The following is a 19,481-nucleotide window of genomic DNA, read 5'->3' as shown; positions in this document are numbered from 1 at the left end:
TATAGCTAAAAAATTTAAGTTTTCCAGAGTTTACAATACACTTAACAAAACTCTTAGGTAAATTAAATCACTAAAACGTCATTAACAAATTAATGTTGTTTTGTTATGAGTAGTGTGTTTTGTCATGAGTATTATGCTATGTTATAACGCTGATAATAAATGTAATAACAATAATAATAATAATATTAATAATAATAATAATAATAATAATAATAATAATAATAATAATAATAATAATAATAATAATAATAATAATAATAATAATAATAATAATAATAATAATAATAATAATAATAATAATAATAATAATAATAATAATACAAATAATAATAATAACAAATTAATATTAATAAATTTTAGAAACAGTAATACTAACAATAGGAACAACTTAAACAAAAATAGGTACAACAATACTAATAAGGCGCTTGTGTCAACTTTTTTAGCGCTGTCATAAAAAAAACATCTAAGTCGAGTAAACATAACTTTTTTAAAACTAAAAATATAAAATGGAAAACATCCCAAGAACTTTTATATTCCTAATTTATATTAAAAAATTAAATTACAAATAAATTTAATTACTAAAATGAAACTTTTTACAGCTTTTATAATGAACTAAAAATTTTTGCAAAAATAGTTTGTTCTCAGTGTTCGTGTACTCAACGTGAATTTGAATTTGCTAATTTGCCAAACTTAAAACAGTGAATGTAACCTTCAGTATTTTCCATAGGTCACATTTTTATGATAAATGAGTTTTTTATATTTAAGTTTTACTTTTCACAACAAAAAACTTAAGTTTTGTTTTGTTTGTAGCCGTAATAGTTTAAGTGAATGCTTTTATACATTTAACTATGCTAAATTTTTATTAATATTCCATCAGAATTGATTACAGCGGCTTCCGCACATACAGATTTCCAGATTTATTAAATTTTTATTTTTACGGGAAGCTAATTTCCTCTTTCGGATTTTTTTTATTTATGTATAGAAAAAGCTAACTATCAATTCCAGGATTTTATTTGCTACTGTACAAGCAGCTATGTCTTTTCGTGTCGCGCTCCTACAGTAGAATATCAATACCTTCTATAGAATATCAATACCTTCAATCTTTTTTTAAAACTAAAAATATAAAATGGAAAAGATTCCAAGAACTTTTATATTTCTAGTTCATATTAAAAAATTAAATTAAAGATAAATTTAATTACTAAAATGAAACTTTTTACAGCTTTTGTAATGAACTAAAAATCTTTGCAAAAATAGTTTGTTCTCAGTGTTCGTGTGCTCAACGTGAACTCGAATTTGCTAATTTGCCAAACTTAAAACAGTGAATATAACCTTCAGTATTTTCCATGGGTTTCCAAACTTCTCGTGCTATTTGATTTTTATTTGCATTTGTTTAAAAATATAGTTTCAAAGTGTGACCCAATATCAGTGCCGAGTTCAACTTTAGCAGCAGTTTTTTTACAAGGAGAGAAACGCTAAAAAATTTCATTCGTCATCTGTAATTCTTGTGATTAATAAGAAACATTTCTCGAAAGAACGAGTTACTATTGATGAAACCTAATAACTTGTTACAAATTATGGAAAAAAACCTATTTCGATTTTCGGTAGAATTAACGAAGACCAATCAATTCGACGAATATATAAGGGTTTAAAGAAGAATAGTTTTTTGACAATAATTTATGAGTTTTAGTAGTCGGCGTTCACTCGTAAACATGCGCAGCGAGATAAATTGTTACACTCCTGTAACCAACGATTAGATTACAAGTTGCAAAGTGTTACGATTATGTATAAACCAACTGTTAAACAATTGAAATATTGTGTGCGTTTTTCTATTTGTTCTTACATAATTGTGACTAGATAATTTACAACGAACTAAAAAAGATGCAATTATTCGTAATTTAAAAATATAAAACGCTTTTATTTCAGAAACTGAAGTAAAAGTCTGCCTCATAATTATGAATGACAAGAAGAGTTAATTTATGGCTGTTCCGCAATTTTACTAAAAGGTAAAGAACTTCGCAGACTTAAAGTCATCTATAAGAAATGAATGCAGTATTATATATTTTTGAGTAGTGAAAATGTTGTGGGTAAATTATCATCTTTTAGTACTTGCTTCCAGATTTTCTAAACTGTTGATTCTCGTAACAGTAAACTAACTAGTAAAGTTCAAGAAAGAATTTTAAATTGAGATATCGAATGACTTCTCAAAGATACTATTGAAGATTAACAACACTTTTAAAAATGCTCACAAAGGAATAATATTTGCGATATTAAAAATGAGGCAGTTGTTAGTAACACTTAGTTTCCGAACCAGAAAACTTAAATTTAACTAATGATATTTTGCATAACAGTTTGAGGAAGTGAAATCAGATTTTTAACCTAATTAAGAGTGAAAGTGGAAATTGGATTTAAGAACAATTAAGTAGAAGTAAATAAATTAAGAACGGGTTAACAAAAGAAAAGCAAACAAAGACTCTAATACCTTTCGAGTAACCTTTTACTGTTAAAAAGTTGTTATGAAGTTTAAAAGTCGTTAATTTAATAATTCATCTGCTTAATAAGTCGGTAACCTTAGAAGTTGGTTTCTATCCATCACTGGAATTTGACTTCATTCTTTTCAAAATGTTTCCGATTTACTTTAATTCTCATTTTAAAAACGTGAAATTGACTCCTTGAAAACGTTTAAATAGCCTTTAGGAGATATCAAAAGGCATATGTGACCGAAGAAGAGTGTGAAGAGTAAGAGATAGAAAGGTATTTCTTATTTATAAAAGTTTTGTGTTAGAAAATTCGCGAGGTTATAATAATTTTGCTCTATCTCCATGTTTAAACGTTGGGAGAAAGTTTTTGATTTTTTTTTAAAGTAAAAAATGGTTAAAGTTTTAGCTGTAATTTAAAAAAAAACAACAACAACTTATGCTTTAAATAATTTGTTTAAGCAAATTATTTAGAAAAAAATGTGTAAAATAAAGCGTGTTTTAAAAGTTATTATTGCTAACTAAAATTAACAACTCATTTTCTCCCAACTTTTAAAACGGGAAATGGAACAAAATAATTCTAACCTCGCGAATTGTTTCTTGATTTTTTATAGAGTATTTCAAAATTACTGTAACCTAATATCAAGAATCTTAGAACAGTAATAAAGGTAACCCAAGTTGAGATTACCTGGTTATAAATGAAACCCATTTTTAAGTTATGTTTATTCTATATTTACTATCATCTTTCAAATAATTGGAAATGTTTTCAAAAACAAGTGTTTATAATAAAAAATAGACGTGGATTTCAGTTAAACATTGAAGCTTGAGCGTTAAAAAAAACACTTGTTGAGTTTTTAAAAAATGTTTATGGATCTCATTATAAATTTTGCCTAATTTCTACATTAGCTACTGTAATGTGCAAATTTGGAAACCGAATTTCATGGCATATAATTTGAATTTCTTATAAGTTTCAAACTTTGGAAAATTTTTTAAAGAGATGTAAAATTTTTTATTCACCTGTAATTTAACGTAGTTGACTGGATTACTTACAAAAATAAATAAAACTAACAAAAAATTTTATTTATCATTACTGTCATAAACACGCTCTCTTGGTTTATTAGTACAGTGAACAAAATTAAAATAAAGTATAATAAACAACTAAACATCTGCTTAACATGGTTTTACATTAAGAAGTAGAGAAATTAATGTTTTTTCTACTTTAAAATTATACATGCCACATCAAAAGCAACATTAACTTAAAACTTTATATTTAGAAATATTTTTAACTGTTTTCCGAAGTTCTGAGGACTATTGAAAATGAGTTCTACGGTAAGCAAATTTACTTTTTAATATAGTATTATTATATAGATAAAATTTCTTGGATAATCAGATATTATTAAATTTCATTACTTATCAAATTTTTAACATTACTTAACTGATTAATAATCAACTGAGTAATAATAAATCTGGTAATACCTGACAAGAAAATCTAAGATAATAAAGGTTTTGGATCACTAATATTTTCAAAAATTCAGCGCAGCATTCACTACTATCTCATCATAAGTTGTTACGTCACTAATTTATAAATTTAGCATAATTAAACTTTAAACGTTATTATTACTGATTTATATTACAGCTTGTAAAAGATGTTGCTGAAACGGACTGCATAAAAAACTATGAAGTATTTGATATGCCTATAAACTTGGTTTCCAAAATAGGTGAAGGAACATCAGCTTCAGTCTTCAAGTATAGCTTAGGAAACAAACAAACGGCCGTGAAGTTGATTAAAACCCAATTTTCTCAAAGAAAAACAATGCTAATTGCAACAAAATTAAAAAAACTACAACATAAAAATGTTGTAAACTTTCTAGGTTATTCTGTAAGGCCAACCGCTTTGTTTTTTGAATTATGCGCCACTAATATTGAACAAATGGAAGTCAATAATCTGTCTCAGCTCATTGATCTCCTAAATGAAGAGAAAATTTTTTTATTTCAACAAAGATTAGATTTTCTTTTACAAATGTCAATTGAATGTTTGCACGAACACAATATAGTTCATAGAGATATCAAGCTTTCAAACATTTTAGTGACAGGGCATCAGTACAATGTAACTTTAAAAGTCAGCGACTTTGATGACTTTGTTGATATAAAAGCAACAGTTACATGTAATAAGACGAAGCCCAACAATCAAGGAATGACCCTTGCCTACACAAGTCCTGAACTGTGTAATTGTGAGGTGGAATCTCCAAACAAAAAATCCGATATGTACGCTCTTGCAATAACTGCATTCGAGCTTTTTAGCAGTTTTTCCACAGCATGGCATGGTGTTATACCATTGTTTAAAGATATACTTTTGCTTGATGCAATCAAATCTGGAAAACGACCAAACATAAGCCACATTACCGGTTTATATACGGAAAATACAATTAATGTGGTTATAGTTACTAACCTGATCGAGACTACATGGCAAGACAATCCAACGGCTAGACCAACCATATCTAAGGTAATAAAAAAAGAAAAGCTTTAATTTCACTTTCACTTTGAAATTTAGATATAAAAATATACTAAAGATATATATAACAAGCTCATTAACAACATTTTTTTAGTGGAGAGAAACAGTGTCAAGTATAATAACATCTGTCATGGTAGGTGACCTTTCATGTTTTAGCTACAGCAATAACAAACATTTTTATTGCAAACTTGTAATTTATTTAATTCAAAAGTTGTTTTTTTAATATGCATCCTCACATACCTATTCATTAAAAATTGACTACCACGCCCACCTTTATACTAGGCTAAAAATAAAACTTCTGAAAATTTATTTCATGCAATGTGAGAGTAACAAGAGTAGTACAATATTCCAAATGTTATTTAACACAGTTCATTATAAATACTTATATTAAATTAGGGTGCACCAATTCAAGCATGTGACATAAATACATCAACATTGCAGGTTTGTTTTTTTTTAAATAGAACATGCAAACAAGAAAACTTGCAACTTCTACAGACTTTTAAGTAATTCACTTTTAAAGAAGTAGTTCTGAAAATAACCCTTCAATAGCACACAACTTTCTTCCTAACTATTTCAAAAATACAATTATAGGTATCAAGTAGCATTCAGCCATATCATGAAGAGAAGATAGTAAATAAAAGTCAGGTAACAAACCCATTAGGTTACTAACTCAACAATGATAACAACAAAGAGCATTTATATAACTTAGACTTTAGTAATTATCATTATAATATTTATAATAATTAAAATATATATTATAATAATTATAATAAACTTTATATTAAAATTTACTTTTGCTGCAGAATTTTATTCATATAAATCCAGAGGGAAAAAAAAACAACATTTTGACTGTCCTATGTTTTTATATTGTAAATAGCAAGCCAATTTTTTAGGAGAAACTCAGTGATTAAAAATTATAATTTTAGAGAAAACGACTTTCTCCAATTAAGGAAGCAAAGCACTACATTTCATTAAAGGAAGATCCAAGTTATTTAAAAAGAGAATTTATTAACCAAACAAAAGGTCAGAAAACTTGTCAGAAAATATATTTCTACAAACTTTCTAATGTAAAAAAAATAATATCAGAATGAAATATTACATAACAGATATCAAATATGGTTTTACTTGTATAGGTTTTGGAGTGTTTGCATGCAAAAGCTTAAAAAAAGGAGAATTCATAGTAGAATATAGGGGGGATTTCGTTGCAAAAAGCACACTGGAAAATAAAGAAAAGTTATACGAAGAAACAAATGCTGGCAGTTATGTTTATGACTTTTTACACAAAAATATTGAATACTGGTACTAAACTAAATTTTATTCTAAAATTCATCTAAATTTTATAATGTTTTCTTTATTTATATTGATATTCTTTTAAAACAAAAATTTTTATTTAGCATTGATGCAACTCCATACAATGAATACTTAGGACGCTATGTTAATGACTCAAAATACTTTGCAAATGCATACATGAAAAAGATTTTGCATTGTGATGTTCCTCATTTATGTTTATTTGCTTTGAAAGACATTTGTGTTGGTGATGAAATTCTCTACTTTTATGGAGTTGATAATCTAAAGTGGCATGCTGAGGTTTTTTTTATTTTCTTCTCAAGTTTTAACTACTTATTTTTATATTTTGCCAATTATTTGCATTCCCTGGTGATTTACTTAAAATGTTACTAAAAAACCTTTTTTTAACTCAGGAATTTCAAATGAAGACAGAGCAAAAAAGAATATCAAAGGTAAAAAAACCTTTTAAAAATTTTATCCACACTTTATAAGATAATAACTGTGTGCACAACTATTTAATAATACCCAAATAAATTGTTTTGTAATAAACAAAGTTTGCTGCACCCTACCTCTAAAATCATTTTCACATTGTTAGAGCCGTTCTGTTTTTAGGGCTATCATAAATTACACTTTTTTTTTTCTTCACAAGGATGAATAATAACTTAAGTGAGAAAGATTTATTTTTGAGAACAATTTACTGATTTTTTTAGTTCTAAAGTTAATTTTTGATTTTGAAGCATTATTTTCTTGTTATCTCAAAGTCAATTTAAAAAAACAAGATATTTTTGAAATTTTTTTATATTCATGTTATATTCACTCTTGTTACTAAAAAAGTATAATCAAAAAGTGTTTATTTTATATGAGAAAATTGATCATTTTTTTTTTATTGAAAAAAAAACAACAAACATTTAGATTGAAAAATTACAAAGACCGAAAAATGGCATAGGACCAGTTGAGAAAAGTGCACAGTTAGATAAAGACAAAGAAGTCAGAAGTGATGTACAGTTTAATAAAGTCACAAAATTGGCAGCTACAGATTGTGATGAAAAAGACAATATTCAAGTAAATATTTCTAAAAAAAGACTAAATGAATATATAACAAACATACATGATATTATTATTTAAAAGCAAACTTTTTTTGGCAAAAAAAAAAAACTTCCTTCACATGTTTTGCAACATACTTATAACAGATTCATTATTTTAATTATATTACTTCTTGTATTTAATCTTAAAGGTTCATCTGATGTACTCTAACCCTAAAAATATTCTTAATAAAGTAAGGATATTTTAAATATAGGGAGTAATATTTTTTAAAACCTAGTATTTATAAGCAAACTCAAACTCATAATGAAAATTCAAAAGATATTTGACTAGATTTCTACTTTGATTCTGTTAATTCTATTTCTTTTTCAATTGTTATTATACTTTTTTCATCATTGGTTTTGGCTAGTGACTTTATCAATTATCAAAAAAAAGAAAAAGAAAAAAGAAACATCTTTTTATTTTGTTTACAATAGATTTTTTCATCAATCACCCAAGAACATCAAAGTGAAAAAGAGTCTTTACCCCAAACTCCACAGGTATACTGCTTTTGTAAACAAATTCATGCTTTTTAATATTTGAAGATTGATTAAAACTAATTGATCATTTGAGAGCAAAAATATTCAGCATTTCAAACTTTAATGGAAATATTTTATGTGCAACAAATGATATAGATTTTTAAAAATTTAATTTAAAGTCCTGTGATGAAGAAAGAATTGATACTCTAGAAAATGAAAGCACATCAAGATCAGATTCCAGTGAGGTATGTGAAGTTTTAACTTTAATTTACTACCACTTCGCATTTATGATATGATTTAATTTAAACAAAATGCTAATGATTTTTTAGGATGACATTGATTTTGAAGCTCTTAACTACAACTTAGTTTTAGAGGTAAATTTATTATTTTATTTGTTAAGCTGAAAACAATTTTAAATACACAAAATGTTTTTTTAAATACACAAAATGTGTTATTTAATTTAATTTTTTAAATGTTATTTGATTATGAATAACTTTTCCATGTTTAAAGTGATCAAAATCAAGTTAAGTTTATTGCTGTTTGATTTATTTTTGATTAATGTAGCAAATATCTTAATCACATTTCTTTGCAGATATCTGATATTAAAAATGCCAAAATAGCTTCAAGCACTTTTATGATAGATGATGTGACAGACAAATCTCAGGTAAAAATTAAGCTGACTTTTTAATAAAAAATATTTTAAATACTTAACATTTTAAAAACTAAGAAAAACACTGATTTTATACTAAACATAATAAATCTTTCTTAGCATTATATGAAATAAAATCAAGAAAAACTATTAAAAAAGAAAACATCTCTTACTTCATACTATTGTTAAATATTCTAGGTAGGTCAAAACAGCCAACCAACATTGCCTGATGAAGAAATGCCTAAAAAAGTTAAGGTACCTTTGAAAAATACATTTTTTTTACACAATTTATAAATCAATCTGAATAAAGTTAAATCCCAAAATTTTCAGAAATTGAAATTTAAAATTCTAAACTTTAGAATGTAAGAAAAAAGAAGCCACATCGATTTTGCATTTTTTGTAAAAAGTTTACATCATATTTAACAAGACACATAAAGCTTATGCACAAAAGTCATCCAGAAGTTGAAGTTGCATCATCAATTAAATCAAAGAAAGAAAGAGATGAAGCTTTTGGAATGTTTAAAAGAAAAGGGATTTTGGAAGTCAATGTAGCTGAAGCTGGAAAAGCGGAACCAAAATATGAAAGAGAACGAGAGGCTCAAAAATATAAAGAAGTTAGTTATTGCAGTCAATGCCTTGTGTTTGTTTCAAAACGATTCTGGCACAATCATGTGAAGTCGTGTCAAAAACACTCATGTCAAAAAGTTCTTCCTGTTCCAGTGGGGCTTCTAAGATTACCTGAAGAAGCAAGATTAAGTGATGAATTTAAAAAAAACATTTTATCACATTTTCGAACAGATAAAATTGGTCAGATTTGCCTAAAAGACATAACAATTCTTAAAATTGGTTCAGTCTTTTATGATAAAGAAAAGAGGAAACTTGATAAAGTTATGGAAGCAAGAAGCTCTGTCAGAAACGCCATGAGACAATTGGCACATCTTTACAACCTATTTTTACACTTCAAAAACTTACCAACACAAAGTAAAGATTCTAGTAGTATGTTTTTGCGCTCTAACTTCTTTGCCTTAAGAGAAGCAATAGATATTTTTACAAAAAAGGCAGATTCAGGCATCAAAGCTGGTTTAAAACAAAATTTATTTTATTTAATAAAACGTGCTGCAAAAGTTCTTAAAGCATTATATTTATCAGAAGCAAATGACAATGATGCTAGTGAAACTGACAAGTTTGTTAGTGTTTTAGAAATGTGGGAGGACTTTATCTTTGGAGATGCCACTTACCAACTAAATAAAAACAAAAACGTAAAATCCCGTAAACCATCTGAACTTCCAGTTGAAGAAGATGTGATTGCTTTTTGCAATTTTGTAATTACAAAAATGGCAGATTTAGCAAAAGATTCCTACCAATGGTTTGACTCTGAATGTTTTGTTGAGCTTCGGGATTGCGCATGTGCAAGACTTACATTGCTAAATGCTAGAAGAGGTATGGAATTACAACTATTGTTTTTTATACTATTTAACAAATTCTAAAATAATATCAGCTATTAACATCATATCATTTCAGGATGAACTACTTCCATATAACTTGCATAATCTTAGTTTTTTATAATTACAAATACAATTTTATCTAAGCTTAAGAAAAAAAAAATTAGAGCTTGTAACTGATGTTAATGTAATTTTAAATAGTGTTAATTTAGCAAGATAACCTTGTGGTTTTTTACTATAAAAGATATTTTGTAAAACATAAAGGTTTTCAACTAATATTTATGAGATTGACATAAAAGCTTGTTGTTCTCACAAACTTTGTGGCTTTAAAGTCTGTTTACTTCATTTTTTATGTTAATTGTATACAAGATCTTTTTTTAAAATCTATGCCTACTTTTTAAGTGATATAACAAGGTCAAGAATTATAACACATGATTAATAAATCAATAGTTTCTGCTAAAAAAATAAAAAATAAAAAAAAAATAAAACAAGAATCCTCATAAAACAGTATTTGAGATTTTTCTTTGATTAAAGTAAAATTGTTCTTCGTATAGAATATTAACAGATTTAAATAATACAAATAATTAATTATATTGGTAAACTAAACAAACCTAGTAGAATAAACATATGAAATGGTAGATCATTATTATAAATATATGGTAAAAATATAAAGGCTAAGTGTCAATAAATATCTTTTTTTTTTTTTTCTTTTATAATAATAATAACAGTAATAGTAATAATAATAATTATTATTATTATTTATCTTTTAATTTATTTTATTCAATAATATCATTATAACTTTATATATTTTATTTAATAATATTATTTTTAATATTACTATTTATTATTACTACTATTATTATTATCTTTATTATTACTATCATTATCATTATTATTATTATTATTATTATTATTATTATTATTATTATTATTATTATTATTATTATTAGTATTATTATTATTATTATTTTTGTTATTATTATTATTATTATTATTATTATTATTATTATTATTATTATTATTATTATTATTATTATTATTATTATTATTATTATCATTACTATTATTATTATCATCATTATTACTTCTATTATTATCATTATTGTCCTTATTCAAATGTCTTAATATTATATTTAGTGTTTATATATACAAAATGTGATATATATTAGAAAAACAAATAAAAGGATAATCCAAGTAGAAAAAATTAAAATTTTGAAGCTTTTTTTTTTATATAAAAGTAGTTATATAAAACAAACTTTAAATTTTATATTTGCATTTTACATATAAGGTGGTGAACCAGCCAGGCTTCATCTTGATGAATACCAACAAGCTATTGAAAACACATGGATAGACAAACAACGCTTGCTTGATCTAGATGAGATTGATCAAAAGCTAGTTGAAACTTTAAAAATAACTTTTATGTCTGGAAAAGGAAACAATCATCTAGTTCCTGTTCTTATTCCTCCAGATACCCTTCCAGCATTAAAAATTATAGCTAATAGCGATATAAGAAGAGAGGTAAATATACCAGAAGGAAATAAGTTTTTATTTGCATGTACAAGAAATTCTGAAGGACATACATCTGGTTGGAATGCTGTTCATAGTGTCATTCAAAAATTAAATCTAAAAAAACCAGAAAACTTGAAAGCCACTACAAATCGACATAGAGTGAGTACATTATTTTCTGCCCTTGATTTACCTGAAAAGGATAGAGCAGTATTTTTTAAGCATATGGGCCATTCAAAAGAAATAAATGAAAACACCTACCAAGTACCACTTGCCTTGATGGAGATAACTAAAGTTGGAAGACATCTTCTTAATTTTGACTCAAGTAGGTTTAACTTTTTATTATAATTTGAGAATTTATCAGATGTTTCATGTAGGAAAAAGAGCACTTAAGCTCAGCTCTTAGAAAAAACTAGAAAAAAAAAAAATTTTTAACTTATATCTTTTTGATTTTATTTTCTTAAAAAGATGGAAGTTGTTCCAAGACACTTAATGAGAGCTCAAGTTTCCCTCAAACTATTAATCTTGTATCTAACAAAGCTGATGTTGAACCTAAAAATGACATAGATAAAGCTTATGCAGATTCATCAGCTGAAAGTCAAAAAGGAAGTTACAGTTTTTGTTAAATTTGTGGTAAAGTATTTTATGTTTTCCTAATAATATAAGAAAAAGTCTTTTTGCATAAATTTGCACAAAAAGTCCAAACTTATGCAGAAATTTAAACATTTAAGAGCTGTTCTAATGTTTCTAAATTTACTGTTTTTACTTTAGTTTCCATAATATCCCATAAATTTTATCTTATATTTTGGCTAAAACTTTTTCATTTAATTCAGCATTTAATAAATAAAAGTACTTTGTTTCAAAAGTTTCGCATTCTTATTTAAATTTTAGCTACCTTTTGAAATCATGTAAAAGGTCAAAAATAACTTCAGTGTAACTGAATGATCTACATTCAAAATTTTAAACACTGTTCTTAATTTGACTGTCAGATTTTAGTATTGTTGAAAAGTATGGTTTTTTGTAACTTGTATCATTTGTTCTCTTAGAAATTGTGAAAAGAAACAAAAAGAGACAAAAAGTGGAAGAACCACAAAAAGATTTGGCAGGTATCTAATTATTTAGTAACAAATATAATTTTTAATTAGTTTTTTTGAAATGGTTAACTGTTTGAATGTTTCTGAGATATAAATAAAATTATCTGTAAACTAGAGAATCATATTTATAATAAATAATGTTTCCATAAAATTTGGCAGCCAACAATTATTGGCTTAGAAAAAAAACAAATATTTTAAAGCTTTTTAAAGATTAAACAAACAAAACAAAACAAAAAAACAAATGACTGAAATAAAAGAGAAATACCTCAAGACACATGGCGCTCCAGTGTTATTCATCACATTTTTATTTGCTAAAATAAAAAAAACAAAATTAAAACATACAGAATAAATGAAAAAATTAAAATATATTAAACATTTTAAAAAAGTCATAACAAATAAACCAGATTTAACATGACTAAACTTCTCCTAATAGTTATATATATACTCTACACAAGTATTATGTAAACATGATAGTGGTGTAGAGTATAAATACATATATATATGTGTGTGTATCTTTTTTTTGAAAAATATTTCTTTTTTATTTTGCACAAATATGCTCTAATTATTATTATCATTTTTTTCATTTTATTTTTTAGAAAGAGAGTTCATGTTTGGGTGCAAAGAGATGAAAAAATACTGCTGGACAAATTTCAAAGTTGCATTGATGACAACAAAATGCCAAGTAATCTCCATTTTTAAAAAATATGAAATCTTTTACGCTAAGAACTATGCTTTTGATTATGTTTTACAATCTGAAACATAATCATGAGCATAAAAAATAACAAATAAATATTTTAAAACCATAGTTCTATATAAATTATAGATATACATTTATAAATAATTATTGATAATCTTAATTTCTGCTTAACTAATAAAAAATATAAAACAAACAAATAAGAGATATAAAAAGGCAATATTTCAAACTACATCATGAAAAAAAAAAGATTTAGAACACTAACTGTTTTTTCATTTGGATGTGCTAGCAAAGAAGATCTCTAACTTATTTTTTTTTTTTAGGTAAACAAGAGTTGCTTGAGTTTTTGGAAGAGTTTTTGAAGGAAATTCCATATAAAACAGCTCGAACCAAACTTACAAATGAACGAATGAAAAGTTTAAATAAAAAGAAAGAACGTTTAAAAGATATTAACATTTTATAATCATAGTTATTTTTCCTTTCTTGCGATTTTTGATTCTATTAGGGATCCTAAAAATGAATTACTTGCTTGTATTTGAGTTTAGTCACCTAGATTTGCTTTAACACTTTGCCTTTGTCTAACAGATGCTTTAATTAATGCTACAGCAGCAAATAATCAGAATTGGAAAATATGTGTATTAACTTGAACTGCTAACAAACAAAAGCGCGTCAAAGATTATCGCATCGTGCTAATTTCTTTCCTTGTAATGCTGTTGAATTTATTATAAAAGTTCTCAAAGTACTTTGTTTTTTATTTCACGGCAACCGAAATTTTTTAAATATTTGAACGGAGAGGTCGTTTTCTTGTAATAGGGAAAGATGTTTTTGAAGCATAAAAGTTGTTACAAAAAGCCTACAAATCTGGTGGCGGATTTTAAAATTCGTTAGATATTAAAAGTCGGGCTCATAAAAAACTTAATTTTCATATTCAAGTTTTTTTTTTCGTGCCACGTACCTTTTTCCTCAAATAAAAACTTGTTCTTCTAATTTTTAATTTCTAAGTCAAACGATTTCAAATTTATGTAGGCTTATACAAACAAAGTGTTTTGCAAATTGGCTTAAATTTTTTTCAAAATGACAAAATAAAAATTTTTGATCAAGATTCAAAAAAGAAAGCTGACATGCTATTGTTTTTTTACATGGTCGCTTTAAACTTTTTCTATTAATCTTTTGATAGTGGCTCCTTTTTTCATTACTTGGTAATCTTTCATGACTTGTGACACAAAGTAAAATTCAAATGTAATATCATAATAATTCATTAATTGACCTAAGTTATAAAACTTAGTGCAACTTTTTTAACTTTACACATCTATCCGTAAAATAATTTTCTAATTAGGAAATCGTGCTTTGAGTGAAAATATTTCTTTATTAAATTTAAATTTAAGATTAGAAGCGAACTTTATCTATTTAAAAGTAAAATTTTGCATGTTGGTGATAATTTTTACATTTTTTCAAACATGCCAGAATTTAAACAACATTTAAAAGAAAACTAAAACTGACTGCAACATAAGCTATTTGCTCATTTTTAAAAACATCCCAAATTGTGTTTAAACATTTTTTAATTATTGCAGTAAACTGTTTTCTTTCTCTTTTACCTCTTATCGTCATTATCCTATGATTTTCTTAAACATCATTTCATAATATCAGAAATTCTATTTCCTTTGTATTTGCATATACTAGTTGAGACTGAGGAGTAGCTGCCTCTCGGAAGAAATAAAATAAGTTTTAAGATTAGAAATAGTAAAAATGTTTTTGGGGAGATGTCTAGACTCACGGAGATGAATAAGTTTAATTGCTATGCATAGTTGACAAACATACACAACAAAACACCGGATTGTTTTATATATGCTTGTCTTTTTACAATGTTAACACGTACTAAAGTTTGATGAGCGCGGTTAAAAGAATTTAAAATTTAAATAACCCTAAAGAAACATTTTTGTATAACGCAGGTTTACAAAATGGTTTCTATGGTTCTAATACTGATCAAACCGCGTTTAAGATTTAATTCGAACCTTAAACGCGGTTTGATCAGTATTAGAACCATCCACTATGCCACGCGAACTTTAGGATAAGTTGTTGTTATTTTAAATATATACGCATTTTCCAAACAAAAACTTCCTTCACTGTATTACTGCTAACAAAGAAGACTAGACAACACTTACGAAATAATATACACAAAAATTTTTTTTTACACTAAATTTTATGCTAATAATAAATTGTAGGGGATGAGATGGGGAAAAAGAAAAACATCTGTGCTTTGTAATAAATATATGTCCTCAGGCCCATAATTGTGTCACAGTGGGGTTTCGAAGAGACTACAGCACTAACAGCCATAATCTACACCACCGTTTAATTCCACAACTAGGGTAAAGTGAGCACGTATTCAAATTTTGAAAGCTATTAACTATTTATTGTTTTAATTTTTTTCTTTCTCTTCTTCTTTTCATCATCATTTATTTCAATGATCATCTTAAATGCTATCCTTTCCTAACATCAAAAATTTTTTTTTTACTTTTTACTTTTTACATGTTGCCTAAATAAATAAATAAATAAATAAAGCTGATTAAGATATTATAAAGATATTCAATTTTAATCGAGTAAAGATATAACTTTCAGAAATACTTTCGAGACAATTTTTTTCTCGTATGATGAACATTCAAGCAATTTAAGAAAAAAATAAGCTACTTACGGCTTCGTGTTTATTGACGTCCATTTACTGTTTGCAGAACTGTTTTCAAACTTTAAAAAAAAAATTAATTTATTCCAAACAGTATAAACAAAGTGTATAAAAGTTATAAAGGTTTATAAATAATGAGTCGTATAACATTTTTTTACTTTTTTTTTTTTTGCAAAAAATATCGACCAAGAGACAACATGAACATAATCAGACAATTCCGTGTATTTATTTATCTATTTTTTTTTTATTTAGTAATTCTTTTGATAACCAAACAAACAAACAAACAAAATCAAAAAAATGCGGTTTCATTAATTCTTATTAATTAATTTTATAAAGGAAGTTGTTTTGCAGTCGGAAACATGGGACGCATTAAAATGAACTTTTATATACGTGTAGTCCTAGTATAGCTTTTAAAGATATTTTTTATTAAGGTCTACATAAAAAAATCAGAAAAATTAAGGGCTACACGAAGTTTTTAGAAAATATTATTAAAACTTTTTTTTTATATCAAGTTTACATAAAAGCTATAATCAAAGACGTAAATAGGCCAAAATTAAAATTTAATGAATATTTTAGCTAAAACACAGTGTCGCCCTTAACGCGGTTTTTTTACCATGTAGACCTAATAGCGCTCTTAGAAGTATATATATATATATATATATATATTAGCATTGCTTATAACATTAATGTTTTTTTAGATTTCCTTTAAATGAAGACCGTAAGAGAGAATGGATTTTAAAGATGCATCGTGATAATTGGCAACCAAGTAAATCTAGTGTTATCTGCTCAGACCATTTTATGGAAAGAGACATTGATAGAACTGGTCAGACAGTTCGACTTAGAAATAATGCAATACCTACTCGATTTAAACAGTTTCCTGACCATCTTAAAAAGGTATGCAAAGCACAAACTTATATATATATATATAAAATTAGATAAGTATATATCAGTATGCACCTTTTGATTCTTAATTACCCACTGCAAAATGCCTGAGGCTTGTAACATATTTGCAAGGTAAACAGCTTACACATTGTTGTATGAATCATTAATTGGGCAATGTTAGTGTATTACAACCCAAAGGTTCCTTAGGCTGTATATAGTAAATAGTAAATTAAAAATTTTTTTTAATATTATTATTATTATTATTATTATTATTATTATTATTAATATTATTATTATTATTATTATTATTATTATTATATATATATATATATATATATATATATATATTAGGCAATAAAATTGCAAACTGAAGTAGATAGTGAAAGCAAAGAATCAACTATAGTGGATGATTGCAGCTCTAGCTATATGGAATTAAATAAAAAACTTGAAACAAGCCAACAAAAAATTTGCATTTTAAAAAAGAAGCTAAAAATTGTTCAGTTCCTGCATTTGAAGTTATAAAGATAAAAGTTAAAGAAGCAAAATGTAAAGATAAATCCTACAAATCCTGCATTTGAAGCTATAAAGATAAAAGTTAAAGAAGCAAAATGTAAAGATAAAACAGTAGTTTGCTCTCTTATGTTAGATGAAATGAGCATTAAAAAACATATATCATGGGACGGTGAAAAATACAGTGGTTACGTTGATCTTGGCTGTGATATAGATGATGACTCAACACCTGTAGCAAAGGATGCATTAGTTTTTATGGTTGTAAGTATTAACAGCTCATGGAAAGTTCCATGTGGATATTTTTTTATTAACGGTCTCACTGCAAGTGAAAGAGCTAATCTCATTAGAGTCTGTATTCAGCGTTTGTCTGATGTTGGTGTCAAAGTTGTATCAATTACTTGTGATGGTCCATCTTGCCATTTTAGTATGCTGGCAGAACTTGGGGCTTCATTGAAAGTTACTAATATGGTACCTTCATTTTCACATCCACTCATAACAAATGAAAAATTTTTTGTTCTTCTTGATGTATGTCATATGCTAAAACTGATGAGAAATACATTAGCAGAAAAAGGCATTTTGTTTGATTCAGAAAAAAAACAAATATGCTGGAAATACATTAAAGATTTACACAACCTTCAAGATGCAGAGGGTCTGAGACTTGGTAATAAACTTAAATCTCAACATATAGATTGGAGGCAACAGAAAATGAAAGTTAACCTTGCAGCTCAAGTGTTCAGTTCTAGTGTTGCTGATGCTATCGAATACTGTTGGACAGAACTTAAGTTACCACAATTTAAGGGTTGCGAAGCTACAGTAAAATTTATACGATTGATTGATCAGCTTTTCGACCATCTTAATTCAAGAAATCCATTTGCTAAGGGTTATAAAGCAGCACTTCGCATCAGTAATAAACACATCTGGAATCCATTTTTTGATGAAGCTTACAGGTATATTTTATAAATATTCAAATTAAATTGTTTAAATGCTTTTATATTTCTCTCTCTCTCTCTCTTTATATTCTTACCTTATATCTTATCTTTATATTCTGTAAAATTGCCAGGTACATAACTGGTCTTCAAAATGAAATGGGTACAGAAATGCACACAACAAAAAGAAAGACTGCTTTTATTGGATTTCTTGCAGCAATAGAAAGCACAAAGCAGGTATGCATGCAATATATATATATATATATATATATATATATATATATATATATATATATATATATATATATATCTTTCTCATTTACTAATATACTTTTACATAACCATATGCTCTTTAAAAAATTGAAATTTATAACAAGCATTAATAAATATACCTGTGTTTCTGTTATTTTCTCATTTGTTTTCAATAATTTGCCATGTTTATTATTAAGAACTTTATATATCAGCATTAAACTGATAAATGTAAGTTAAATTAATAATAACTTCTAGTTTCTGTTCGTTTTTTAAACTACACATGTCTTTAGATCTTTCATACTTTGGTTGAAAAAAAACAAGCACCTCTTAAATATCTTTTAACATACAAACTTAGTCAGGATCATTTAGAGCTTTTTTTTGGGGCAATCCGCTCATCTGGTGGGTTTAATAACAATCCAACTTGTCAGCAATTTACAGCAGCATACAAAAGACTACTTCTCAGAAGTAGCATCACAGGTGGCACTGGCAACTGTGAAACTAGAGACCCAGTTAGTATACTTCATGTATTAGATAATGCAGACAGTAGAAGCACTTTAAGTATTGCAAATATTATCAGGAAGTATAATCTTTTAGATATTATAACACCACAAACTACTGATCACGATTACTTAAAAGCACCAAATGTAAATATATTATCAGAGTATAAAAAATCTGCTATATCATATATTGCTGGTTATGTTGCCAAAATGGTTGAAAAGCAATTGGTATGCATACAATGCTGTAAAGCTATTGGTTCAATTGAGTATTGTCATGAATCTACCTTTCTTTCTTTTAAAGATAGAGGTGGTCTTTTCAAACCTTCAATAAGTATAATCAAAGTGTGTGAAATGACTGAACAAAATATTGTTAGAATGTTATCAACACTTTCTGGAAATTTGCCAAGAATAAAATGCAGTATAGTTGATGCTATTGCAATTTCTGTTTTCGAAGCAATAAATTTATCTTCAGTGTTTCGAGATTTAGATAACCATATGTTTGATACCCCAATTTATGAAA

At 26.3% G+C, this 19,481-nt stretch overlaps 1 protein-coding gene across 3 annotated transcripts; it reads left to right on the top strand.

The window, feature by feature from the left end:
* The first annotated feature begins 633 nt into the window (after positions 1-633).
* On the top strand, positions 634-13,683 carry LOC149884756 (uncharacterized). Of its 3 annotated transcripts, XM_090095418.1 has the most exons (22): positions 634-2,751; positions 3,749-3,803; positions 4,111-4,977; positions 5,081-5,119; positions 5,383-5,427; positions 5,578-5,631; positions 5,913-6,009; positions 6,120-6,285; positions 6,381-6,573; positions 6,687-6,725; positions 7,186-7,335; positions 7,791-7,853; positions 8,012-8,077; positions 8,162-8,206; positions 8,425-8,496; positions 8,680-8,736; positions 8,841-9,921; positions 11,212-11,754; positions 11,898-12,062; positions 12,476-12,535; positions 13,120-13,205; positions 13,541-13,683. In XM_090095418.1, the coding sequence occupies exons 2-19, from the start codon at positions 3,792-3,794 to the stop codon at positions 12,053-12,055; spliced, it is 3,747 nt and encodes a 1,248-aa protein (XP_089951544.1). In that variant the 5' UTR covers positions 634-2,751; positions 3,749-3,791; the 3' UTR covers positions 12,056-12,062; positions 12,476-12,535; positions 13,120-13,205; positions 13,541-13,683. The 3 variants fall into 3 exon arrangements, with proteins under 3 accessions (XP_089951544.1, XP_089951543.1, XP_089951545.1); XM_090095417.1 differs by lacking the exon at positions 634-2,751 and having other exon boundaries at positions 3,041-3,803; XM_090095419.1 differs by lacking the exons at positions 634-2,751; positions 3,749-3,803; positions 4,111-4,977; ... (6 more) ...; positions 6,687-6,725; positions 7,186-7,335 and adding an exon at positions 7,531-7,549.
* The last annotated feature ends 5,798 nt before the right edge of the window (positions 13,684-19,481 follow it).

The sequence above is a fragment of the Hydra viridissima genome, unplaced genomic scaffold (assembly GCF_058129835.1).
Source record: "Hydra viridissima isolate aposymbiotic clone 2 unplaced genomic scaffold, HvirCarnegie_v1 scaffold_8, whole genome shotgun sequence".
NCBI classification, from domain to species: domain Eukaryota; kingdom Metazoa; phylum Cnidaria; class Hydrozoa; order Anthoathecata; family Hydridae; genus Hydra; species Hydra viridissima.
This window is presented reverse-complemented; position numbering and strand designations above follow the sequence as displayed.